The sequence below is a fragment of the Puccinia triticina genome, chromosome 16A, assembly GCF_026914185.1.
Source record: "Puccinia triticina chromosome 16A, complete sequence".
NCBI lineage: Eukaryota > Fungi > Basidiomycota > Pucciniomycetes > Pucciniales > Pucciniaceae > Puccinia > Puccinia triticina.
The window spans coordinates 3,037,378-3,056,150 of record NC_070573.1 but is presented as its reverse complement, the minus strand read 5'-3'; the positions used below and the strand labels follow the sequence as shown (position 1 = coordinate 3,056,150).

Here is an 18,773-nt window from a genome sequence, read left to right as displayed (position 1 = left end):
CTGATCGATGACCGGTTTGTACCGGTCATCAAGGGTACATATGTACCGGTCATCGAGAGTACATACAAACCTCCATGACCGGTGGTGGGTGTTGATAGCGTAGTCAGGTGAGCTTACCATTTGATTTGGCTCGACCGGTGTGGGGTGCCCTCCGCGTCGCTAAACTCGGCTCTTAGCGAGCGGTAATTTAGGTTAGCTTTTAGCTGAACCGATGCGGATGCTAACCGTCACTGCATTTAGCAACAGCTAGCTTGTGAGCTAACTGCCATCAACCCGCACACAAAACCGAACTCAATGCTAAGCTAGACACTGGTACGCTTGATTTCACTCTTACTAATTTAGCTAGCAATAGCAAACTCGCGCGATCTTAGCTCGACCGGTAAGGATGCTCTTATAAATAAGAAGAAGCGGTCCCTACGCTGAGCAGTGAGATTTGAGTGATATGAAAAAATTTAGTATTTTTCAAGAAGAGGGCTCATGACCTGATGTGGTTTGGAATGATGTTTATTCATCATGACAAACTTGCGCAGACTCCAGTGTCTAGTGAGCTGGAGCGTAACCCAGTAACTGGGAAACAACAGAGCCAAGACATCTTGATTCTTGAGTCTTGACCATTGAACCCTTCATCTGAAATATCCACAGGAAAACTGGAGAATTTTGATGCACCAATTCATTACCCAGTTCAAAACTGGACGCTAAAGCTTTTTGGAGCAGACTTGATTATGAAAGAAATTGAAGAAACTATGATTCCTTGTATGGCTTAAACCATGAACTATTTTACAATAAAAACACAGATTGCAGGACCGTGAATCAAGCAATAAAACTTTCCAATCAAATGAACTATTAGAATTCGTTTATAGTCATGTAGCAGAACGTTCTCCAGATAGGCAAGAGGATATAGCCAACGGAGAAGCTTCCATGTGATCCACTTTTATTCTTCAAATAAAATGCATCAGTTTGTACTTCCGAGATCCACAATTATGTCCAGCATAATCATATATGTGATGGATGTATCAATAGAATCGCGACTTGGAAGCCGGCGTGGATGGGTGGACGAAGGTTTCGGACTATCAGAAGGGTTGTAAATAAAGGTTGAAATGAGCGAGGAACCGCAGAAGGAATATTTCAGGGGCATAAAGGTGGAGTAAAACATGCCTCGGATGCTCCTGGGGGTGATCTGTGGCCTGGGGGTGTTCTTTGTTGACTGCCACTGATTTGGACCTGGCCTTGGCCCCCCTGAGCTTCCTGAGGACGCTCTTTGACGTTCAAAGGGGCTTGGATGGCAAAGCCTTCAACCACTAAATCGTAGTGAGTGCACATGAATTAGAGACCTTGGGGTAACGAAATGCTGCTATGAAAGCGCAGTTAGACAAGAGAAAAAAGTGCTTGGAGCGTTGACATACTGGTATGCTTTCTTGTATGGTTCGTGCGGTTCGGTGTGCGAGGGGGCGTCCTCAAAGCGGATGACGCAGCTTCGCTAGTCCTTACTAGTGCCGGGTCGATTGGGGCTGGAGCAGCAGGTGCGCTCCCTGAAAATTGAGCGTACACAGGTTTTCAGAAGGCTGGATTTTCAACAGCAAACATAACCAGGTGGATCGTTTTCCTACCATTTCCTTGGACTTCATTAGCCGAAACGTTCCTGACGGTGTCGAAAGCGTTAGCCAACCTTGCCAGAGTTTGCATGAGGCCTGATGCAGAAATACTTCCTGGTCAGCAAAAATTTATCCCTTGTTAAAGGAAAACTCACTCTGGTGTTCCGCGTTATCGTTATCTGCAAACGTTTGGCCCCTCTCCCTCCGTCGCAATGGATTGCTCAAATCCATTTCGTCATCTTTTTTCATTTTTCAGACCAGGGCGAAAAGTGTAGAACATATAAGTCCTCTTGGTTCAAATACAAGATGTTATTCCGTCGATAGAATACCCAGGTTTTCCGTCTTACCAGATGTCAAGGGTTGGTTCTCTTGAGCTTTAACGTCGTTCCTGCTCCACTTGTTCATCACGGCCGAGCTAATATTCTGCACAGTTGGTCTGAGGAAATCGAGGCAGCGAGCAAAGAACAAAAAAGGACCAAGTAATCTTTTCGCTTGTCACGAATGAAAGTAAACTATGAACTTTTTGCAGCGAACCAAATTATTTTCAGGGTTGCTGAGAAACAGTGGATGTGACGATGTTTTGAGAGGAGTTGGTGAAAGAGGCAAGATGAGGAGCCGGTTTTATATCTGTGAAGTGCCCTTGCTACCGCATGATAGCTTGAAAGTTGAACAGGGATGACGCACTTGGCATAAGAATCGCCGGGCCACCGCTGGTATGACCGGTGATCAAAGAGTCAATCCTATGAGGAATCGTGGCTTTGGCCCACCGAGGGACAAATAGCTGCCTTGGTGGATAAGTTTGATTGTTTACATAACTGCAACTACACACGACATCGCGGTATGAGTCAGAACGAACGTGCCAGGATTACTATTGCTCTAATCTTACGAGTTGATTTTGCGGCACGATGGCGCGAAGAGTCAAGACTGGTGTTATTGAAATTAATCCTTATCACCACATACTCCTTCCAACAAGACACAATAACGCTGGTGGTGGGTGGCCGTGATAGGCCATGTGTGTAAAAAACACTTCAGTTACACCTTGCGTCACTGGAGCAGTCATGAGCCTATCCGAGTCGGAAAAGTTACCAAGGGCAAAGAGTCTTGCGAGTCAGGGCATTGATTTAGTTTAATGCGACATTTGTTGTTGAAGCTTGGGTTAAGCTGTGTTAATACATATTTGCACCACGACGGCCATTAACGCCGGATAGGAGACCGCTGGTCTCTCCGGGTAGCTCCGGGTACCATCCCTGGCACCCTGCCGATATGATCGAAGCTGGCAAAGAAAGAAGTGGGAAATATTCGAACTTTGTAACACAAGTCCCGATCCCCTACGGGGGCGCATAGCTTGGGGTTACAAGACACTCAGGGGAGTGAATGCAAATCTGACGAAAAGAAATACTTCGCAGGTAAGCTCGGGCCGGCACGGTATCGGGTCCAATCTTGGTATTTGATTACACTCACCTGACGAAAAGAAATGCTTCGCAGGTAAGCTCGGGCTGGCACGGTATCGGGTCCGATCTCGGTGAGGAAAGAGAGGAACCGATACCGGCGGGTCGAGTTAGACTAAGTACAAGTTTGCGTAGCTGCAGTAATGCATAAAGGTACATGATTTGTCTATGCATAACTGTGTGTTGAAACTCTAATGATCTAAGTTTACCACCTTGGCCCACTTACTCCCTAACATCCCCCCCCAAGTTGGTAAACTTTACCCTGTCAAGCCTAGATTTGCTGTTGCCGTGTCCATTTTGTTGGGGCCTAGTTTCTTGGCGAAGATGTCAGCTTGTTGGTTGATTGTACTTGTCCACACTATTGTCAGCGGTGGCGATACCAAGATGATGCTCTTCTAGCTACGCCGGCTGCAAGTATGACTTAAGGATGACTGAAAGACTGGGTGGTTGGGAAAACACCGTTGGATAAAGATGATTTTTTATATTTTAATACGGAGGGGCTTGACTTTGTGAGAGGTCAAGGGTATTTAAGGGGGTGGGTTATTTTTACATTCTATGTTTTACAAGCTGCGGCAAATGTAAAAAACACCAACGTAAAAATGTACCACAGCTCGTGCAAGACTAAATTTACATAGGGAGAGGGCCAACCCACAAAATGTAAACATTTGGGATGTAAGACACAGCTTGCAAATCAAGTCCTGTGGCCCTGCACGCACAGTTTCACACCCTAAGGCCCCGTTTGGCACCGATATAATTATAGGTGATATAATCGCTGATTAATTCAATAAAAAATACAAAATTCAACATAAAGCCTCCAATTTTTTTTGTAGGCAACCTACAGTGCTGGTCTCTTCAACTGTGAACCCAGAATCAACTTATCCAGCCATCTTCAGCACCATAATACCATTATATCACTTCATATTGGTCAAAAGTGATATAATGGTATTATGGTGCTGAAGATGGCTGAATCAGTTGAATCTGACTTCAAAGTTGAAGAGACCAGCACTGTAGGTTGCCTACAAAAAAAATTGGAGGCTTTATGTTGAATTTTGTATTTTTTATTGAATTAATCAGCAATTATATCACCTATAATTATATCGGTGCCAAACAGGGCCTAAGAGATAACATTGCCACTTGCAGTGCATGCAAATCTGCAAACCCCCGCGGTGAAAATTAAATTTACATACAAACACTTACACCCCCAAGCATCAACAGGGTTCTGAGAGTACTGCATCCCTATTCTTGGATCATCCAAGCCTCGGCCACTTCCACTTGCAACTGTTAGGCCTGGATAACACTCAACCTCACCCACGCACAAACAACCCAACCCTCCTTCCCCAACACCTTCAATGGCGATGCTCCCACTTTCGGTGAATGGTCTCAGCCAGACGCATGGAAAAAACTTCATGGTACGTTCCCTATGAAACCCCCTCCTCCACCGCGCATGAGTTCCCTCCGGTCCTGATCTAGACTCCATCACTAATAATTTCACCTTTGCCTCCTTCAACACCTACCAAATCATTCCTTTACACCTCCAACACACCACACCCACAATCGCTCAAATCCATACCATGGCCCGCAAACCCTGCGCAAAACCCAAACCCCAACCAGCCATCAACCAATCACCGCCAGAGCCAGAAGATCTAGTCCCACCGCCGCCGAAACCAGAAACCAAACCCACGAAATGGTTCTTGCCAGTTTCTATGGATCAGGGGTTCAGCACATTCATCAATCACGGCTGTTCTCTTGATAGGCAGGGTTACCCCCTTTACCCCAACAGAACAACCACCTTTGTAAATCCAGTTGACGTTAAAGTTTGAAAACTTCCCAAAGGTCGGCTACTCCGGCCAGACCATCAACGTGGATCATTGCAACAACAAATTATGGAAGGTTATCCACGTCAAGTGCCTCGGAGTTCTCCTTTGCGACCAGGAAGAATGTCAATATGCTGGCCCTCCCCCTACTGGTCCCGGAAAGATTCACGAGTTTCTCAGCAGGTAAGTCATCAAGCCAGACCCTTTGAAAGAAGAAGGCAATTGATTTATGTTTGCGTTCAAAGCAACCCTGTTTGCCCAGGATCAGCCGGTCAATGTGAGGGTAAGGTATACTGGGAGGAATGCACGGGAACTAAATGCCGATTGGACATTCATCAGAGTGGCTGGGGCCTCCTGCGACATCAAGGATTCCACGATCACCCTTGGCCAGACTCAAAGAAGCCCGACCCCCTGGCCATGGCAGATTTAGCCGCCGAGATCAAGAAGAACCCTAATTTAACCGCGCTTCAACTCAAGGTACACTATTTTTTTTTTATTTGTTTTACAGAACAATTGACAAACAAATGAAACTCACGCAAGCCTGACTTTCCCTGGATTCACAGATTGGAAAAACAGGGCCAGACAAACATTTGGAAAATATCACCGACATTCACGAGTCGTTTGGCAATGCTGATTGCGCGCGTTACTACAGACATCAAATTCTTAGTGAGATCAAAGAGACCGCAGACAAGAAGGGTAGTGGCGGAGATAAATTTCTAAACGACTTATTTCAGTGGGACCAGTTGAGTCATCCCACTCCCTAATTTCACTTGCTTTGATTCCTTAATTACTTACATACTACACTACTACAGGAAGGGCTTGGAGATCATATTGTGTGCCTTCAGGCAAGGCCAAGAGCATTTCACATTTCAAGCACCATGGATGTCAGAGAGGCTATTGGACCCCTGCGAGGAAGGCAATTCACTCTACTCAGGTGGCTTGATATCCGACGTTACCTACTGGTTTTTTGAATCCGGATACCTACTAACCACATTGATGTACTGCAACAATACCGCTCAATGGATTCCAGTCCAACTAAGCTGGATTCGCGGACTTTTGGTCAAATACTACACAATCCTTTTCACCGTACTGTTCCAGTAATTCCTTATCCACTCGATCCTTCCACATGAGCGCGAGAAGCTGGCCACAAGCATTGTCGACTTCTCAAAGGCTCAGCAGAAGGGGTTTTTTGCAGCGTACATGGCGGTTTTTGGTAAAACGGACGAGATTTCTGCAATGAAGAAGCTCAAAGGATGTCGTGAACACTTTTGACAATCCATTACACGTGTCAAGCGCAACCGCGCCATTATCAGTGCTGATGAAGAGGTTTGTGTTTTCTTCCATCCTTTGTGTCCTCACTTTCTTTCATAACCCGGCTGATATGATGCATTCCTTCCAAGTCCCGCTTTGAATCCATGTGCATTGACCTTCTGGAGCCCACCGACCCCGCCGGCCAATCCCACGAGGCAAGAATTGACGAGCTGAGGCGTCGGTTTCCAAAGACCACACGGTGGCTTGACTGGTGGACAATGGCTGACGTCGAGGCAATGCTGTTCCCCACGAGCTTAACTAAGCCACTCGTGGTGAGCGGGTCTGGGCGGCAGCCCAGTCTCACCAGAGAGGCTTATGCACAAGCACGTCAAGCTCGCGTGAGCCTGGCGTGATATAGAGGCTACTTTTCAGATGTTCCCTCTTGGCTTCAACAAAACTCAATGGTTCTTTTTTCTGAGTTGTTTTTCTGCCTGTTTGGCATCCTCAGGATTTTTCGGTATTTTTTTTGCCATTGTATTCCCATTCCTTCATTTTTGAAATTCGATAACAAGAAATTGGAAAGAAATCTCTGAATTAATTAAGCGACAGAATTATATCGGAACATCACATCATTATATTGATAATTAATGATAATTAATGAAACAGCAACAAGTTGAAGAAAATTAAGAGAACATTAACAAGAGCTACATAGATCAGTGAGTCCAACTCGGCACGGTAAATGTACAGATGGAGAGGAAGTCCAAGTCGGGGAAAAACACTAAGCAGCACAACAGCCCAACAACCTCACATCATTCACCATTACGATGGCGGACATACAGATGAACCCTCCTTCTGGGGCCGATGATTGGTTGGATGCGCTCCAATCGGGGCCGCTCAACATTACAACCGAAGATCCCTTGCCTTTCGAAGAGGGATTGGAAAATTACACAAAAGAGTCGTTGGCGGGAGGATCTGGGCGAGTGCTGAAGAACAAAGCAGGCCAGCTTACCTTGAATCAGAAGATCACCGAGATGGCCCATGACAAAACGATCAAGATGCTGAAGAATCGGTCTGCAACCGTTTACGGACCCCAGCCACCAAAACAAGTCCAACTGGACTTGGTTATCGATTTGATTCACAGTTGTGACACTTTTGTCCTTGCCGGAACCGGAGTCGGCAAAACTCAAATCGCTGAGATGTACTGGGATTTATTTCCCAAATACAAGAAGCCAATCGTGTTGGTCTTGAACCCTCTGGACTCGCTCAGTGATAATCAGGTATGCGCTTTTGTCAGAGTGTCACTGGCAGGAAGCTCAGAAAATAAACCCTGCTACATATGTAGGTAGAGGAAAAAAAGAATCTTGGAATATCAGCGATCAATCTCACAAAAATGAACTTAAACAAGAGGGTGGAAAAAGAGATACTAAAGGGGGATTATTCATTTATCTACCTTGTAAGTTAAAAGACTGATTAGCCGGACCGTTGAGATTTGAGCTGACAGCTAGAAGAGCCCCGAGGTGTTGTTGAACAATGCAATATTTAGCCGAATTTTCTACAATGAAGCATTCCAGGATCGCGTTTCATGGGTGGTGGTCGATGAAGCACACATGATCTATGTGTGGGGGTTGGTTGCCAGCGGAAAATCTAAGAAGCTTTTCTCACACGGGCGCCATCAGGATCGGGCGGTTTTTCGGCAATCGTATGGAGACATCGCGGCCTGGCTTCTAGGGATTAATGCACCGTTACTCCTTCTATCAGCCACCTGCCGGCCACAGGCAATCAAAGGGATACTCAAAAGCCTGAAGATTAATGAAGATTCTATATCTTACCGGCACGCAGAACTCAGTCGACCAGAAATCCGCATCATCCGGGTTCCAATGAAATCCTCACTCAAGTCGTGTGATGATCTCTTGCAACTTTACGGCCCGCGTTCCTGCGTCCCCGACAAAGATATAATACCGACATTGATCTACTCAACCACTCGAAATCTTACGATGCAGGCTTCCAAAGTCATCCACGAGGCTAGGCGGATTCCGGGCGGCCACGGAGATGCTAACAGTACTTTTGCCCGGAGGTTCCACGCATGTTCGGGTGAGGTGAGCAAGGAGGAGACAACGTCGCAGTTTGCAGCTGGGGAGTTTCCAGTAATCTCGTGTACAATGGCGCTGGGCCTTGGCCAGAACTGGAAGCGCGTCCGATCAGTTGTTCATGTCGGACGCGGAGATCCTGCATCCATCTGCCAGATGATTGGTCGCTGTGGGAGGGGAGGATCAAATGGATTAGCAATTCTGTTTGTTGAGCCGAATCGTAGATCGGGTAAGAACAGCGTTGAGGAATTCACAACACCAACTCAACAAACAGACGATGAAAGGATGGATGCTCTAGCCATCACACCAGTCTGCTTACAAGTCTGTTTTGCCATAGATAACAAGTAAGATGACTGACTTGGATGTATGGATTAGGCAAATTGAAACTTACAATGCTTGTGTTTTGTACAGGGTTGGGTATATCCCATTATCCATTGATGATCCCAACGTGATCCAAGAACGTGCCCGCCAACAGGAGATGGAGTTCCCCACGTGTGAATGTTCTAACTGCGAGCCGACAAAAGTAGCAAGTGTGCTGGATAACTACAGAAAATTCCGAACATCAACGTTTGATCAGTACATGAAAACCGGGGAAGATTTACCAGATGATCCGCAGAACACAACTCACGTGAGAGTATCGCAACGGCCAACTTACCGGCTCGGATCAACAAAAACCCCACTTGCTCCGGCGCTGGAAGAACTGGCTGATCAACTTCTTGAGGAATTTGGCCGGCTGTTTGAAGATACCTTTGACCCAGATACTGCCGAAGTCCATGTTGAACAGATGTTTGAAATTCAACAGGCCAGATCATTTTCCCTGGCGGTTAAAAGGGGCCTACCCCTGACGGAAATAACCCGCATTATCGGAGGAGAGATGATCGACGGCCAGATGGTACACTTGCAGAAGAAAGTAGTTGATGTTTATTGCGCGGGTAGTACTTACCAGGATTACATCAAGGGGAACAACACCAACATTCGGAAGAGGAAAAATACAGAAGACGCCTCAAAATCACAAAAAGCTCCAACAAAAGCCGAGGTGGAGAGGGAGAGGAAGAGATTGAAATGGGTCGACGACCAAGTAGTATTAGAACAGTTTAAAAGAGATAATGTGGAGAGAATACGGGAGAAGAATACCTTAATCATACCTCAACAAACTGAAGAGGCGGTGCTAGTAGATGGAGAAGCCTCGAAATCAAACAAGGCGGTGCTAGCAGATGGAGAAGCCTCTAAATCAAACAAACCTCCAACCAAAGCCGAGGTGGAGAGGGAGAGGAAGCGGGTGAAACGGCTCAAGGACCAATTCCTGCTAGATCAGTATAAAAAAGAAAATGAGAAGAGAATGCGGCAGAAAAATAATTCAGCAATATCGGAACTTGCCACAAACCCTGGGCCGAAGCCACCCAAAACTTTGGGAAACACACCTGAACATCTCCCTGACCAAACTCAAGCCACGACATCGACAACATCGTCCTCTTCTTCGTGAACTTGCCCTTCATCTTCGACTTCCTTGGTGTCGTCAATGGTCTCCTCATGAAGAGTGGTTGCGGGGCGGAGTCGATTCATCTTGGCGCTTCCTTTTTTTACATCCGTTTGCATGATTTTAAATCCATTGCTGTAGACGTCCAGCACCTCCGTTTTGTTTGTTTGATTCGATTTTGGCAAGACACAAGAAATATTGTATTGGTTCGCCATCTTCATGAAGCTGATCATAGACGGCATTGAAATCGTGTTTTTGTGCGACTGATAAATATGATTTCGTCCGCATTGGTCATTAAGCGAGTCAAGGAGCTCTCGAAGCTATGGCAGATGGATGTATCTCTTGTTAATACGCTATGCAAACTATCTCTCCAGAAGAGAGAAAGAATATCATGCAACTTACAACTGGAATGGCAAGGGAGTACTCATCCTTCAGCCGATCAATCTCTGTACCCATGCTGGTGTTGTTGTAAAAGTACTTCAAAAAGAAGTTCTGGTTTTCTAAGTGGAAATCCTTTGCCACGAAATGATTTGGCCTTCCCGTTGGAGAAATGAGAAGTGAATGCTTCAGCACTAATCGCAGCCCCGGTACTTGCGTGAGTGATAGATACATTCGCGGTAAGTCAATTGCATAGTGTTTGAGACCTTTGATTCCCATCGCCATAACCGACCATCTCTTCCAGATATTCATTACACGCCCAATATCGCCAGCTTTCATCGCACGGTTACATTCGACAATGGTGGAGAAATCGCGCAGGCGGAGTAGCAAATTTGCAAGGCATGGTGCTTTCGGATTCTTCGCTTTCAAAAGAGCCCGGGGAGAGAGAAAAGATTTGTAGACTTGATCAATGATGCTATTTATATCCTTTGCTTTCATCGGAAGCTTTTCTTTTGGGAAAGAGTCCGTCTGCTTCCCCATAATCAATCTAAAGGACGAAGCAAATTAAGAGTATTTTGTATTAACAAGCTGTTGGGAAATTCAAGCAAAGATTAAAAAAGTGAAAAGCATACAGAATAAGATAAGCAATTGTTGCTTCGTGAACCTTCTGTATTTGAATGAGCATCAATGAGAAATCTTTTTTGTTGAGCACTTGATTTGATTTGACTCCTAGCGCCTCGAGAAAGTGCCAGCAGCCGAGGTCCTTCGAATCCGAACTGTCCCCAAAATGCAGTGCAATAAGTGCCTGTGCAACGTTCCAGAGAGTGTGTGCCCCACCTAGCAAAGTGAAATCGTTTGCAAGACTCTCCTCGGGGCGGTTGTTTGGTTTTTGTTGGGCTCGTAGGCTGCTCAAGTTGAGACAGGTGCCCAGATCGCCTTCAAGGATCATGAGTCTAGACGCAAATTGTGCCGGCATGAGTCCACTTTGTCGTGCAAGTCCTTCAAGTACTTCACCCACGCCTTCGGAGGAGTTGTCAGATGCAATCATCAGCTTCAGCATTGTGATGTCTGGCTTCTGAGCGTCTAGTACTTCGATGGGGGGCGGTTTCAGTGGGATAGTCAGTGTTTTATCCTTTGTCTCGGCAATATAGGTCATAAACACGCTGGCTACTTGACTCTTCAGGACTGATTGGTAGTGTGAGCTTTCATTCCTGTTCAAGACAAATTTAGCAGGCGGAATGATTTCATCGGCAGAATTCGCAATGGCAGTCCTGTACGCTTTGAGGGTTAAGTCTTTGGGATCGACACTAGCTAGTAACTTAGGGTTGGGATGATGGAGGTACCCCCAGGTACCGTGGAACATAGTGCTTTGGTTGTCGACTGATTTGACGTGGACGGCTTCTTGGAAGTCAAGGTTGTCGATGCAGATCAGTGGGCAGAATTTTGGAGACAATGCTGGACCCAGTTTCATGCGGTTCTTGATGGTTTGCTTGGCTTTCTTTCCAAGTGTGCGCAATGCCGAGTGGGTGGTTGTACAAGACGAACTTAAACCAATAAAGTTGAGATATTTGTTGACCCGATCGGATACCCCACAAGCTAAGAAGGTGATCGCATTCTCAAGCTGCATTCCGTTTTTGCGCCGGTTGGATGTGAATGCAATCATTGAACAAATCGTTTTAGATATCTGTATAAAATCAAACACAGACATGCATTAACAAACAACAGAGTAAAGAAAGAAGGACAAGAAACGGACAAACCACATGGGCTCAATGAATCTTGCCTGCAGCCTTAGCATCCTCGTCCAGATTGGCCGGCTTGTCAAATGGACCCCGCAGAGAGTCGGTGTCGTCCTTTTCATCATCTTTGTCAGCTAGATCTTCATCCGGCAGAGCAGACTGGTGCAAGAGTTTCGACTTGAGGAGCTTGTAAAGAAATGGGTGTTCCTTGTTTGTCAGTTGCTCATCCCTTCTTGCACAGTTTTCCTTGCAGAAAAAATCCGCCTTGATCTTTTTTGAACTGTAGTACGTTCCGTGGGGATTTTCACGTTTCTTGTCGACTTTGAGGATATTCTGGGCCTGAACACAACAACAACATGAAATCAGTGATTAATTGATAACTCAGCATATCTGTGTTTTTTTATCAAAACACGTACCTGGCCAAGGATGAAACCACTCCAGTTAGTTTCGCCGGGTTCGTGGGAGGAGATCATCGTTCCAATTGCCTCGAGCAGCTCTCGCGTTGAGTCCCAGCATTCATTTGACCAAAATCGCCGCCTACTGACTATGCTAATCTCGTCTTGCTTCACAAAAGCAAGGAAAAATTGCTTCGGGGTCAGCCCAAGGGAGTTCATAACTTCGCAGATGTAGGATACCTTCGATGCCTCGCTCCTCAGGTCGGCAGGTCGGTCAGGGGGCGGGAGCATTACGATTTGTCGGCCGGCTGAGTGATCGAGTATTTTGATCGGATGATCGGTTGGAGGGGAAGGGGAGGGTGATTGTATGCGGATTTGCAGAGTTACCGAGTGATGTGGGCTTCTCGGTAGTTTCTTCTCTTGAAGCATATGTATCCTTGTAGAGTGACCGCGCTCGTTCCGCGTCATATGAGGCGCAAGAATCAAAATTCGAAATTATAAACTTCAATAATTTTTTTCCAGTAGAAAGAAACAAGATTTTGCACAAAGAAAAATACCAAAAAATCAACATTATGCAGATGTATCATGTACTATAACGTAGAAAGGATCTGCAAAATATTGAAGGTGTGGTGACGCAAATGAGGCCGCTCCCAGCCAAACCTTGGATCTGGCTCACGCCAGAAAAGCGTTTTTGTGTGTAAGTCCCTCCCTCCGGTTGGGGTCGCTTCGCGACCAGCCAAATGCTGCACGCCCAGCCAAACGCTGCACGGCCTGCACAGGAGGCTGGGACTTAGTTAAGTTTGTGTTCTTCAGCCGTCGACCAATGTTAGAAGACTCCCAGATGGGGAGGATGGCCTTCCCAGCTCGACGAATGCACAGGAAAGCTTGCATTGTGTCTACTATATGTTCAGGTGATTTTTTTTTCTCTTTCTACTTCAACCATGGGGTTTTATGTCTAATCATGTTTATTTTTGAAGCCCGGGAAAAAATGCATGCTGAAGGGAATGGTCCAGCTTTATGCCTTTGTCAAGGCCCTGGAGTGAGACCATGGGATGGTTATGCGGGGAATGACCATCAGGTATGGTTCTCAGCCCAAGAAACAGGTCAGCATATCCAAATCCATCGGCTGGACAAAGCCCACCAAGCAACAAAGAGCAGCAACCAAAGAACGTGTTGCTTCCAAGAACAATGGCCGCCCACCGGACACCACCGAGTTACTACTAGACGAGAAACCGGCCAAACGGGCCAAGACGGGTCGACCGCCAAACTCCGTCAATATCAACCAAAATTGACACACCACGTATGCTTCCTACGCGGCCGCAAAATAAACTGAACAGAAAGCTCTGTCTAATCGTTGTTGGTTGGCAGCTGCGCTTGAATCTCTCTATGCAACCTTCAGTCCCCTATGGCTGAAAGAATCAGGCGGCAAAGAAACCAACTTATTCAACCGCGTTGTTGCACATTTCTCATTGCGGGCCACCCACAAGCTGACGGAAAGCAAGGGATTGCTGAACTTCTTGACGATGGGATCCAGGTCTCTATTTGATGATATTCAGACACTCCGTCCCAACTCTTTTGTACCTGGCAAGTTTGCATCCTGCGACCTATTCATTGAGAGCATCCTTGATCCCAAGAGGAATTCATGCAAGTCATTGCGCAGTCTTTTTTTGGTTGATGAGTCGCGGATATTCACCTGTCCTTGTCACAAAGCACAAGTCCTTCATCCCCGCGAGCAACGATCAACTACTACTCTCAGAATCAAAGGTTCAATGTTTGAGCAAAATGGAATCAGTCGGACTGATCCTGCGCAGCTCATTACTCTTTGGTCAACGGTTGGTCTTGCTGGGTTCTCCGGGCTCCACTGTAAAACTTGTCAGACAAATTCGAAGAAGAAAAACAATCGCAAAGGGAAGAAGATTGAAGAACCAACGCTGTCTGATACTGGGAAGCTGCAAGAACAATTGGTGATCTCTTCTTCTGAAGCTAATCCGCCCGCACACCTTCGTTTCCAAATTGAAACGGCCACTATTCTTGACGAGGACGAACAGGATCAGTTCATGAGTGAAATGAACTGGCCTTTCAAACTCACAGTGTTTGGCGAAGAATACACCTTAATATCGCGTGGTTTCTTTGGGCATTCACACTATTGGAGGAAGGTATTACGTCAGGCAAACGGGTTATTGGGAGTTTGGCGGCATGACGACCAGCTGAATGGAGGGCGCGCTTATATGGTGGACGCAGTTCCCGGGAGCATAAGTGGACCTCAGGAGCAAACCAGCTGGCTCATTTACTCTCGAAGTTGGACGCCTGAGGAGTCCGCCTTTGTCGACAAGAGTATCGCGCAAATTTCAAAGGACAACCCCCGATTGCCCACTCAAATACCGTTTACTCAAATGAAAACAATTTTGAAGATGTCTTACGATGGTGACCTGTCTGTAACCCCCTCAGAAGTTCCGGAGTCCAACAATGGCATACCAATACCATCTATATCAATCACACCGGCCAATGAAGCAGGCGCCATTCAAGGTAAGCCAATCAGGCGCTCCAATACCCTTTAGTTTCCCACCAATTGACCCACATCCTCCTGTAATTTTAGATGAGGTGGCTATGGCCAAACCCGCTAGCGATGCTCAGGTTCCGGTACTGTCAAGACTCAGGTCCAGGCCCAGAGTCAAGGAAGCGCAAGGAACTGAACCCTAACCCCGCAAGGGGGACAGGTGAGTCCGCGCGACCCTCAGGCGCATGCATATGCATGTCGCTCCCAGGCGGTTGGATTATGCTAACGCTAATCCTCCGCTCCTTTCTAGCCACGTCATCACAAGACAAAGAGCCAAAGCGATACAAGCAAACTCTGCCTCTTTCAAGGTATGAAGATTGCTTCATCGTCTCAGCTAGGGCAAGAAGTGCTGACTGGATCTAATCTCCTTTACAGCACTCTTGTTACCGACGCCGATCCAGACCGAACCGGTTCCTCCAGCCTCAGCAATAGGATAACCAACCCCACCTCCGGTGGTGAGTACCTTGCTGCAGAGCCATCTAGCTTCACGCTGAAGACTGACCAAGAGCACAACGGTGTCACAGATAACACCCGCTCCGGAAGTCTCGCGAGTCGAATCGGGCAGCGTTAAGCGCAAAGCCGTTCGATCCTAACTGCCCTTAACAGACGTTTCTGTTCAAGTCACGCTCACGTGACCGTAGCTGCACCGCAGTCCTTTTCTTCTCCTACCAACTAAACCAGAGCAGGCCGAGATCCGCTCTTAGGTACATTGTGTTCACATTGTTCTATTTTTCTTTCTGTCTCTGGATATGCCAGATTGACCTTATCTGATTATGAAATAAAATCTCTTAGTTCTGTGAACTCTTTCAGGTACAATCCTTGAAGATTCGGATTTGACGTCCAGCAAACATGGCGACTGAAGTAGCCTGCACTCCCTCCCCGAATCCGGAGGTTGAGATTTCCCCATCGGCAAAGGTAAAGCGTAGCCGTCCCAGTCAGAAAAAAACAGAATTGCTGCCCGCCCCAGCTTCAACGCTAGATATCGCGCCAGCGAAGCGTTTCCGCCCAAACAAAGTTGTGCTAGTATCTGATCATTCCCAGTCTCCATCGGATAGTCGTTCTCTACCAAAGAGTGGCTGCTCCGGAGGCTCCAAAGAATCTGAGCTCTCATCTTCTCATTCCCAATCTCCAGCGGTTCGGGCAACTCGTGGTCGTCCCAAGAAGGTCCCAGAGCCCGATACCTCACTCAATTTCAAGAAAAAAACCCTGGCCGATGGCAATGGGGAGCGTATCCAGGCCCGAGCTGAGGCCTATTGGCAGGAAAATAGATGGAAATCATCCCAAGTTGGCGAGAAAGGTGAAGGTGGAACTCCTCTTCGCACTTGAAGAGCAGGACCTGACTATTGTTTGCTTATTTTTCTGTTCTTTTTGGCGCAACTCTAGGCCATGCTGAGCCGGCCACTTTCTTGGCAGTTCCTCTCCCCGCAGTGACTACTGCCACCGCAAACAAGCGAGGGCGAGCGGCTAAGAAGGCGACCTCAAACCGGGCCCGGCAAGAGAAACCGCCCGCAACCGCCGACATGGGGCGTCCTTCATCATCAGAAAGTAAGATTGTGGCGTTTTGGAATGAGAATGAGTCGAGAGGTGTTATTTCCGCGTCAGAGGCGATCAAACCATCGACAGGGAGCAGAAGAGACCGGAAGGCCCGGGGTGCTTCAGGGGTTTAGCCGGTTTTTTTCCTTCTTTGTTTTGTTACACAGTTAGTTTGGATTTATGGCGAGTTTGATCGAGAGTTGGAAGGAACTGAGAAGCCAATTTCTAATATTGGTTGTTTTGTTTCGTATGTTTTTCATCAATTTCTGCCTTTCTTCTGACATTTCGTCAAGCAAGTAGCCTGTAAAATTGCACCGCGAGGCATAATATGTTAATTTTACAATGTATAAATTTTACGTTGGGGGTGCCTTGTGAGGCCAAGGGTGTAATTTTAATTTATTTGCCTCAATTCTCAAATTTTACATTGTGGGACTTTACAATGTCCGGAAGTTGTAAAGCGGAGCTCGTAATTTCTGTCTTGACGTGCCCAAGCGTACACTTTTACACATCATGCTTTACATAGCACATTTAACATGGTACCTCATTTGGCCGGATAAATGTAAAATTAGTTGATTTGCTCAAAATGTGTAATTTTACATATTTGGGGTTTTACATTGCACATGCAATGTAAAAGACAGGATGTAAAAATCTACATCCCCGTATTTAAGTGCCCTCCGTTAAGATTTCAGGGCCTGCAGAGCAGGGGTTTAAATTGCCTGATACAGCGGGGGCCTGAGATTCAGGTGTGGTTTTGCTGGATTTACCCCGAGATAGATCTAGTTGGAGATCTGAGGAAACAGAGAAATCAAACCGACTTGCTAAAAGCTCCTTGACTTCAAGGTCACTTACTGAAAAGTTGGGACAAATTTACTCTCCCTGTTTCTCCAGGATCCTGGGACCCTGAGACCGCAAGTTGGGTCGCGGCGAAGCCGCGTTTGGCGGCGGAGCCGCTCACAAACCCGGAGCAGCAATTTTGCGGCGAAGCCGCTGGCGGCCCCGGAGTCCCGCAGCGGGTGATTGGCGCGGAGCTGATGCTCTAGCAAAGGAACTGTGCTGATGCAACAGTAAAAAAAAGGACCGTTGGGCTGATGCCCCAATGCCCTAATGCGGGTAATTTTTTGGTGTTTTTTTTTGGAATTTGTTTTCATTTCAAGTCAGCCTCCGCGCCGGTGCGCTTAGCTAGATATCTGAGGGCCATGGCTTACGCTGATGCGCTCCAGCCATGGAACCCTGGGGAGCAATCAACAGCGGGAACACGGCGACCATTTATGCAAATCCTTGGACCCAGGCAGCGGCAAGAAATTTAACACGAGGGAAGTCGGCTATGCGGCCCAAACCTGCGATCAATTTCATTTTTGAGATTAGCCTCGGAGATGCAAATCATGATCATCGAGATGAGCCCATAGATGCAAACATGACCCGGGTCCGCAAACCAAACAAATCAACCCAGATATCGACTTCTGGCGTATGACTTAGGCTAGCAACACGCTATTCCTCACCCCCTGTGAATCTGTCAACAACAATTCAACACATAATCCTTATTTGTCTCATCTTGTGAAGGCAAATCTTTGTAACCAATTTGGGATAAATTAAAGTTCACATACTATTCGCAAACCTGGACCTTCCTTCCCTCTTGCGCGGATTTACTTCATGAGCCTTGCCAGCTCTGGCCGCGCACATTTTGGGAAAACCTTTGCTTTCCAGATGCTGTGTTTGGCACAAGTCGTGTCTTCACAGGATGAGGCCTCAGGTTTATAATCTCCTACCAATCACCTTGTGGTCCTGGCAGATAACCCATCAAATTTCTCCTTCACCAGCACACAGGCAGGCCTGTCATTTTTCATATTTTCTTGCATACTGGACACTATGCCAACATGTTAAACCTACAACTTTATATCTCCCTGAATTTTTTGTTGCTCCACCCGACCTCATGAAGCTCTTTCTCAAATCAATGTTAATTTTTTCTTAAGTTTTGTGCTCTATTGATTCTTAATCCACCCAACCCCTGCAATCTTGTGGACCTCCCATTCCAGCGTCAAATTCTTCCTTACAAATACAAAACACCAATCATCATGCGACCAACCAGCTACCCTTTCATTGGAGATATATATGAAGTAGTGCCGCTCCCCTTCACTCAATCTATTCCCGCTCCATCTTTGGCTACCGCTGTACCCAGCTCCCTCCAAATGTTACGCCGTGCCCCTGGTTTTGGACCCATTTTTCCTACTCCTATTCACAGCTTCACTATTCCGGGCTGCACTCGGGCAGATGCTGAAGACTTTATCACTGCAATGCAAGCAACTGTCATGTGGGGCCGCCAGCGATCTCCCAAGAAAAAATGTGTTAATCCCATTCGTACCGGCAAGAGGGGTTGGCCCGTGTATCATTTCTTTCAGATTGATTTAATATGTCTTCGGAGCGGAATTCACAAGGCCGTCCCGAACTCCCAAAAGCAGCACACTCTGTCACGCAAATGTGGCTGCAAGAGCAAATTCAGCATCTTTC

The 18,773-nt window shown here is 46.7% G+C and overlaps 3 protein-coding genes across 3 annotated transcripts; 2 read left to right on the top strand and 1 right to left on the bottom strand.

Moving 5' to 3' along the window:
- Nucleotides 1–1,013: 1,013 nt before the first annotated feature.
- On the bottom strand, nucleotides 1,014–1,823 carry PtA15_16A305 (uncharacterized protein; the record flags this gene model as incomplete). Its single annotated transcript, XM_053163982.1, has 5 exons — nucleotides 1,014–1,067; nucleotides 1,156–1,298; nucleotides 1,404–1,529; nucleotides 1,608–1,688; nucleotides 1,748–1,823. 5 exons carry the CDS (start codon nucleotides 1,821–1,823, stop codon nucleotides 1,014–1,016), a joined length of 480 nt encoding a protein of 159 aa, XP_053027952.1.
- Nucleotides 1,824–4,395: 2,572 nt separating this feature from the next.
- PtA15_16A304 (uncharacterized protein) lies at nucleotides 4,396–4,687 on the top strand (the record flags this gene model as incomplete). The annotated part of the gene is made up of 2 exons (XM_053163981.1): nucleotides 4,396–4,449; nucleotides 4,511–4,687. The coding sequence occupies 2 exons, from the start codon at nucleotides 4,396–4,398 to the stop codon at nucleotides 4,685–4,687; spliced, it is 231 nt and encodes a 76-aa protein (XP_053027951.1).
- Nucleotides 4,688–15,584: 10,897 nt separating this feature from the next.
- PtA15_16A303 (uncharacterized protein) lies at nucleotides 15,585–16,402 on the top strand (the record flags this gene model as incomplete). The annotated part of the gene is made up of 2 exons (XM_053163980.1): nucleotides 15,585–16,032; nucleotides 16,119–16,402. 2 exons carry the CDS (start codon nucleotides 15,585–15,587, stop codon nucleotides 16,400–16,402), a joined length of 732 nt encoding a protein of 243 aa, XP_053027950.1.
- Between the last annotated feature and the right edge of the window lie 2,371 nt (nucleotides 16,403–18,773).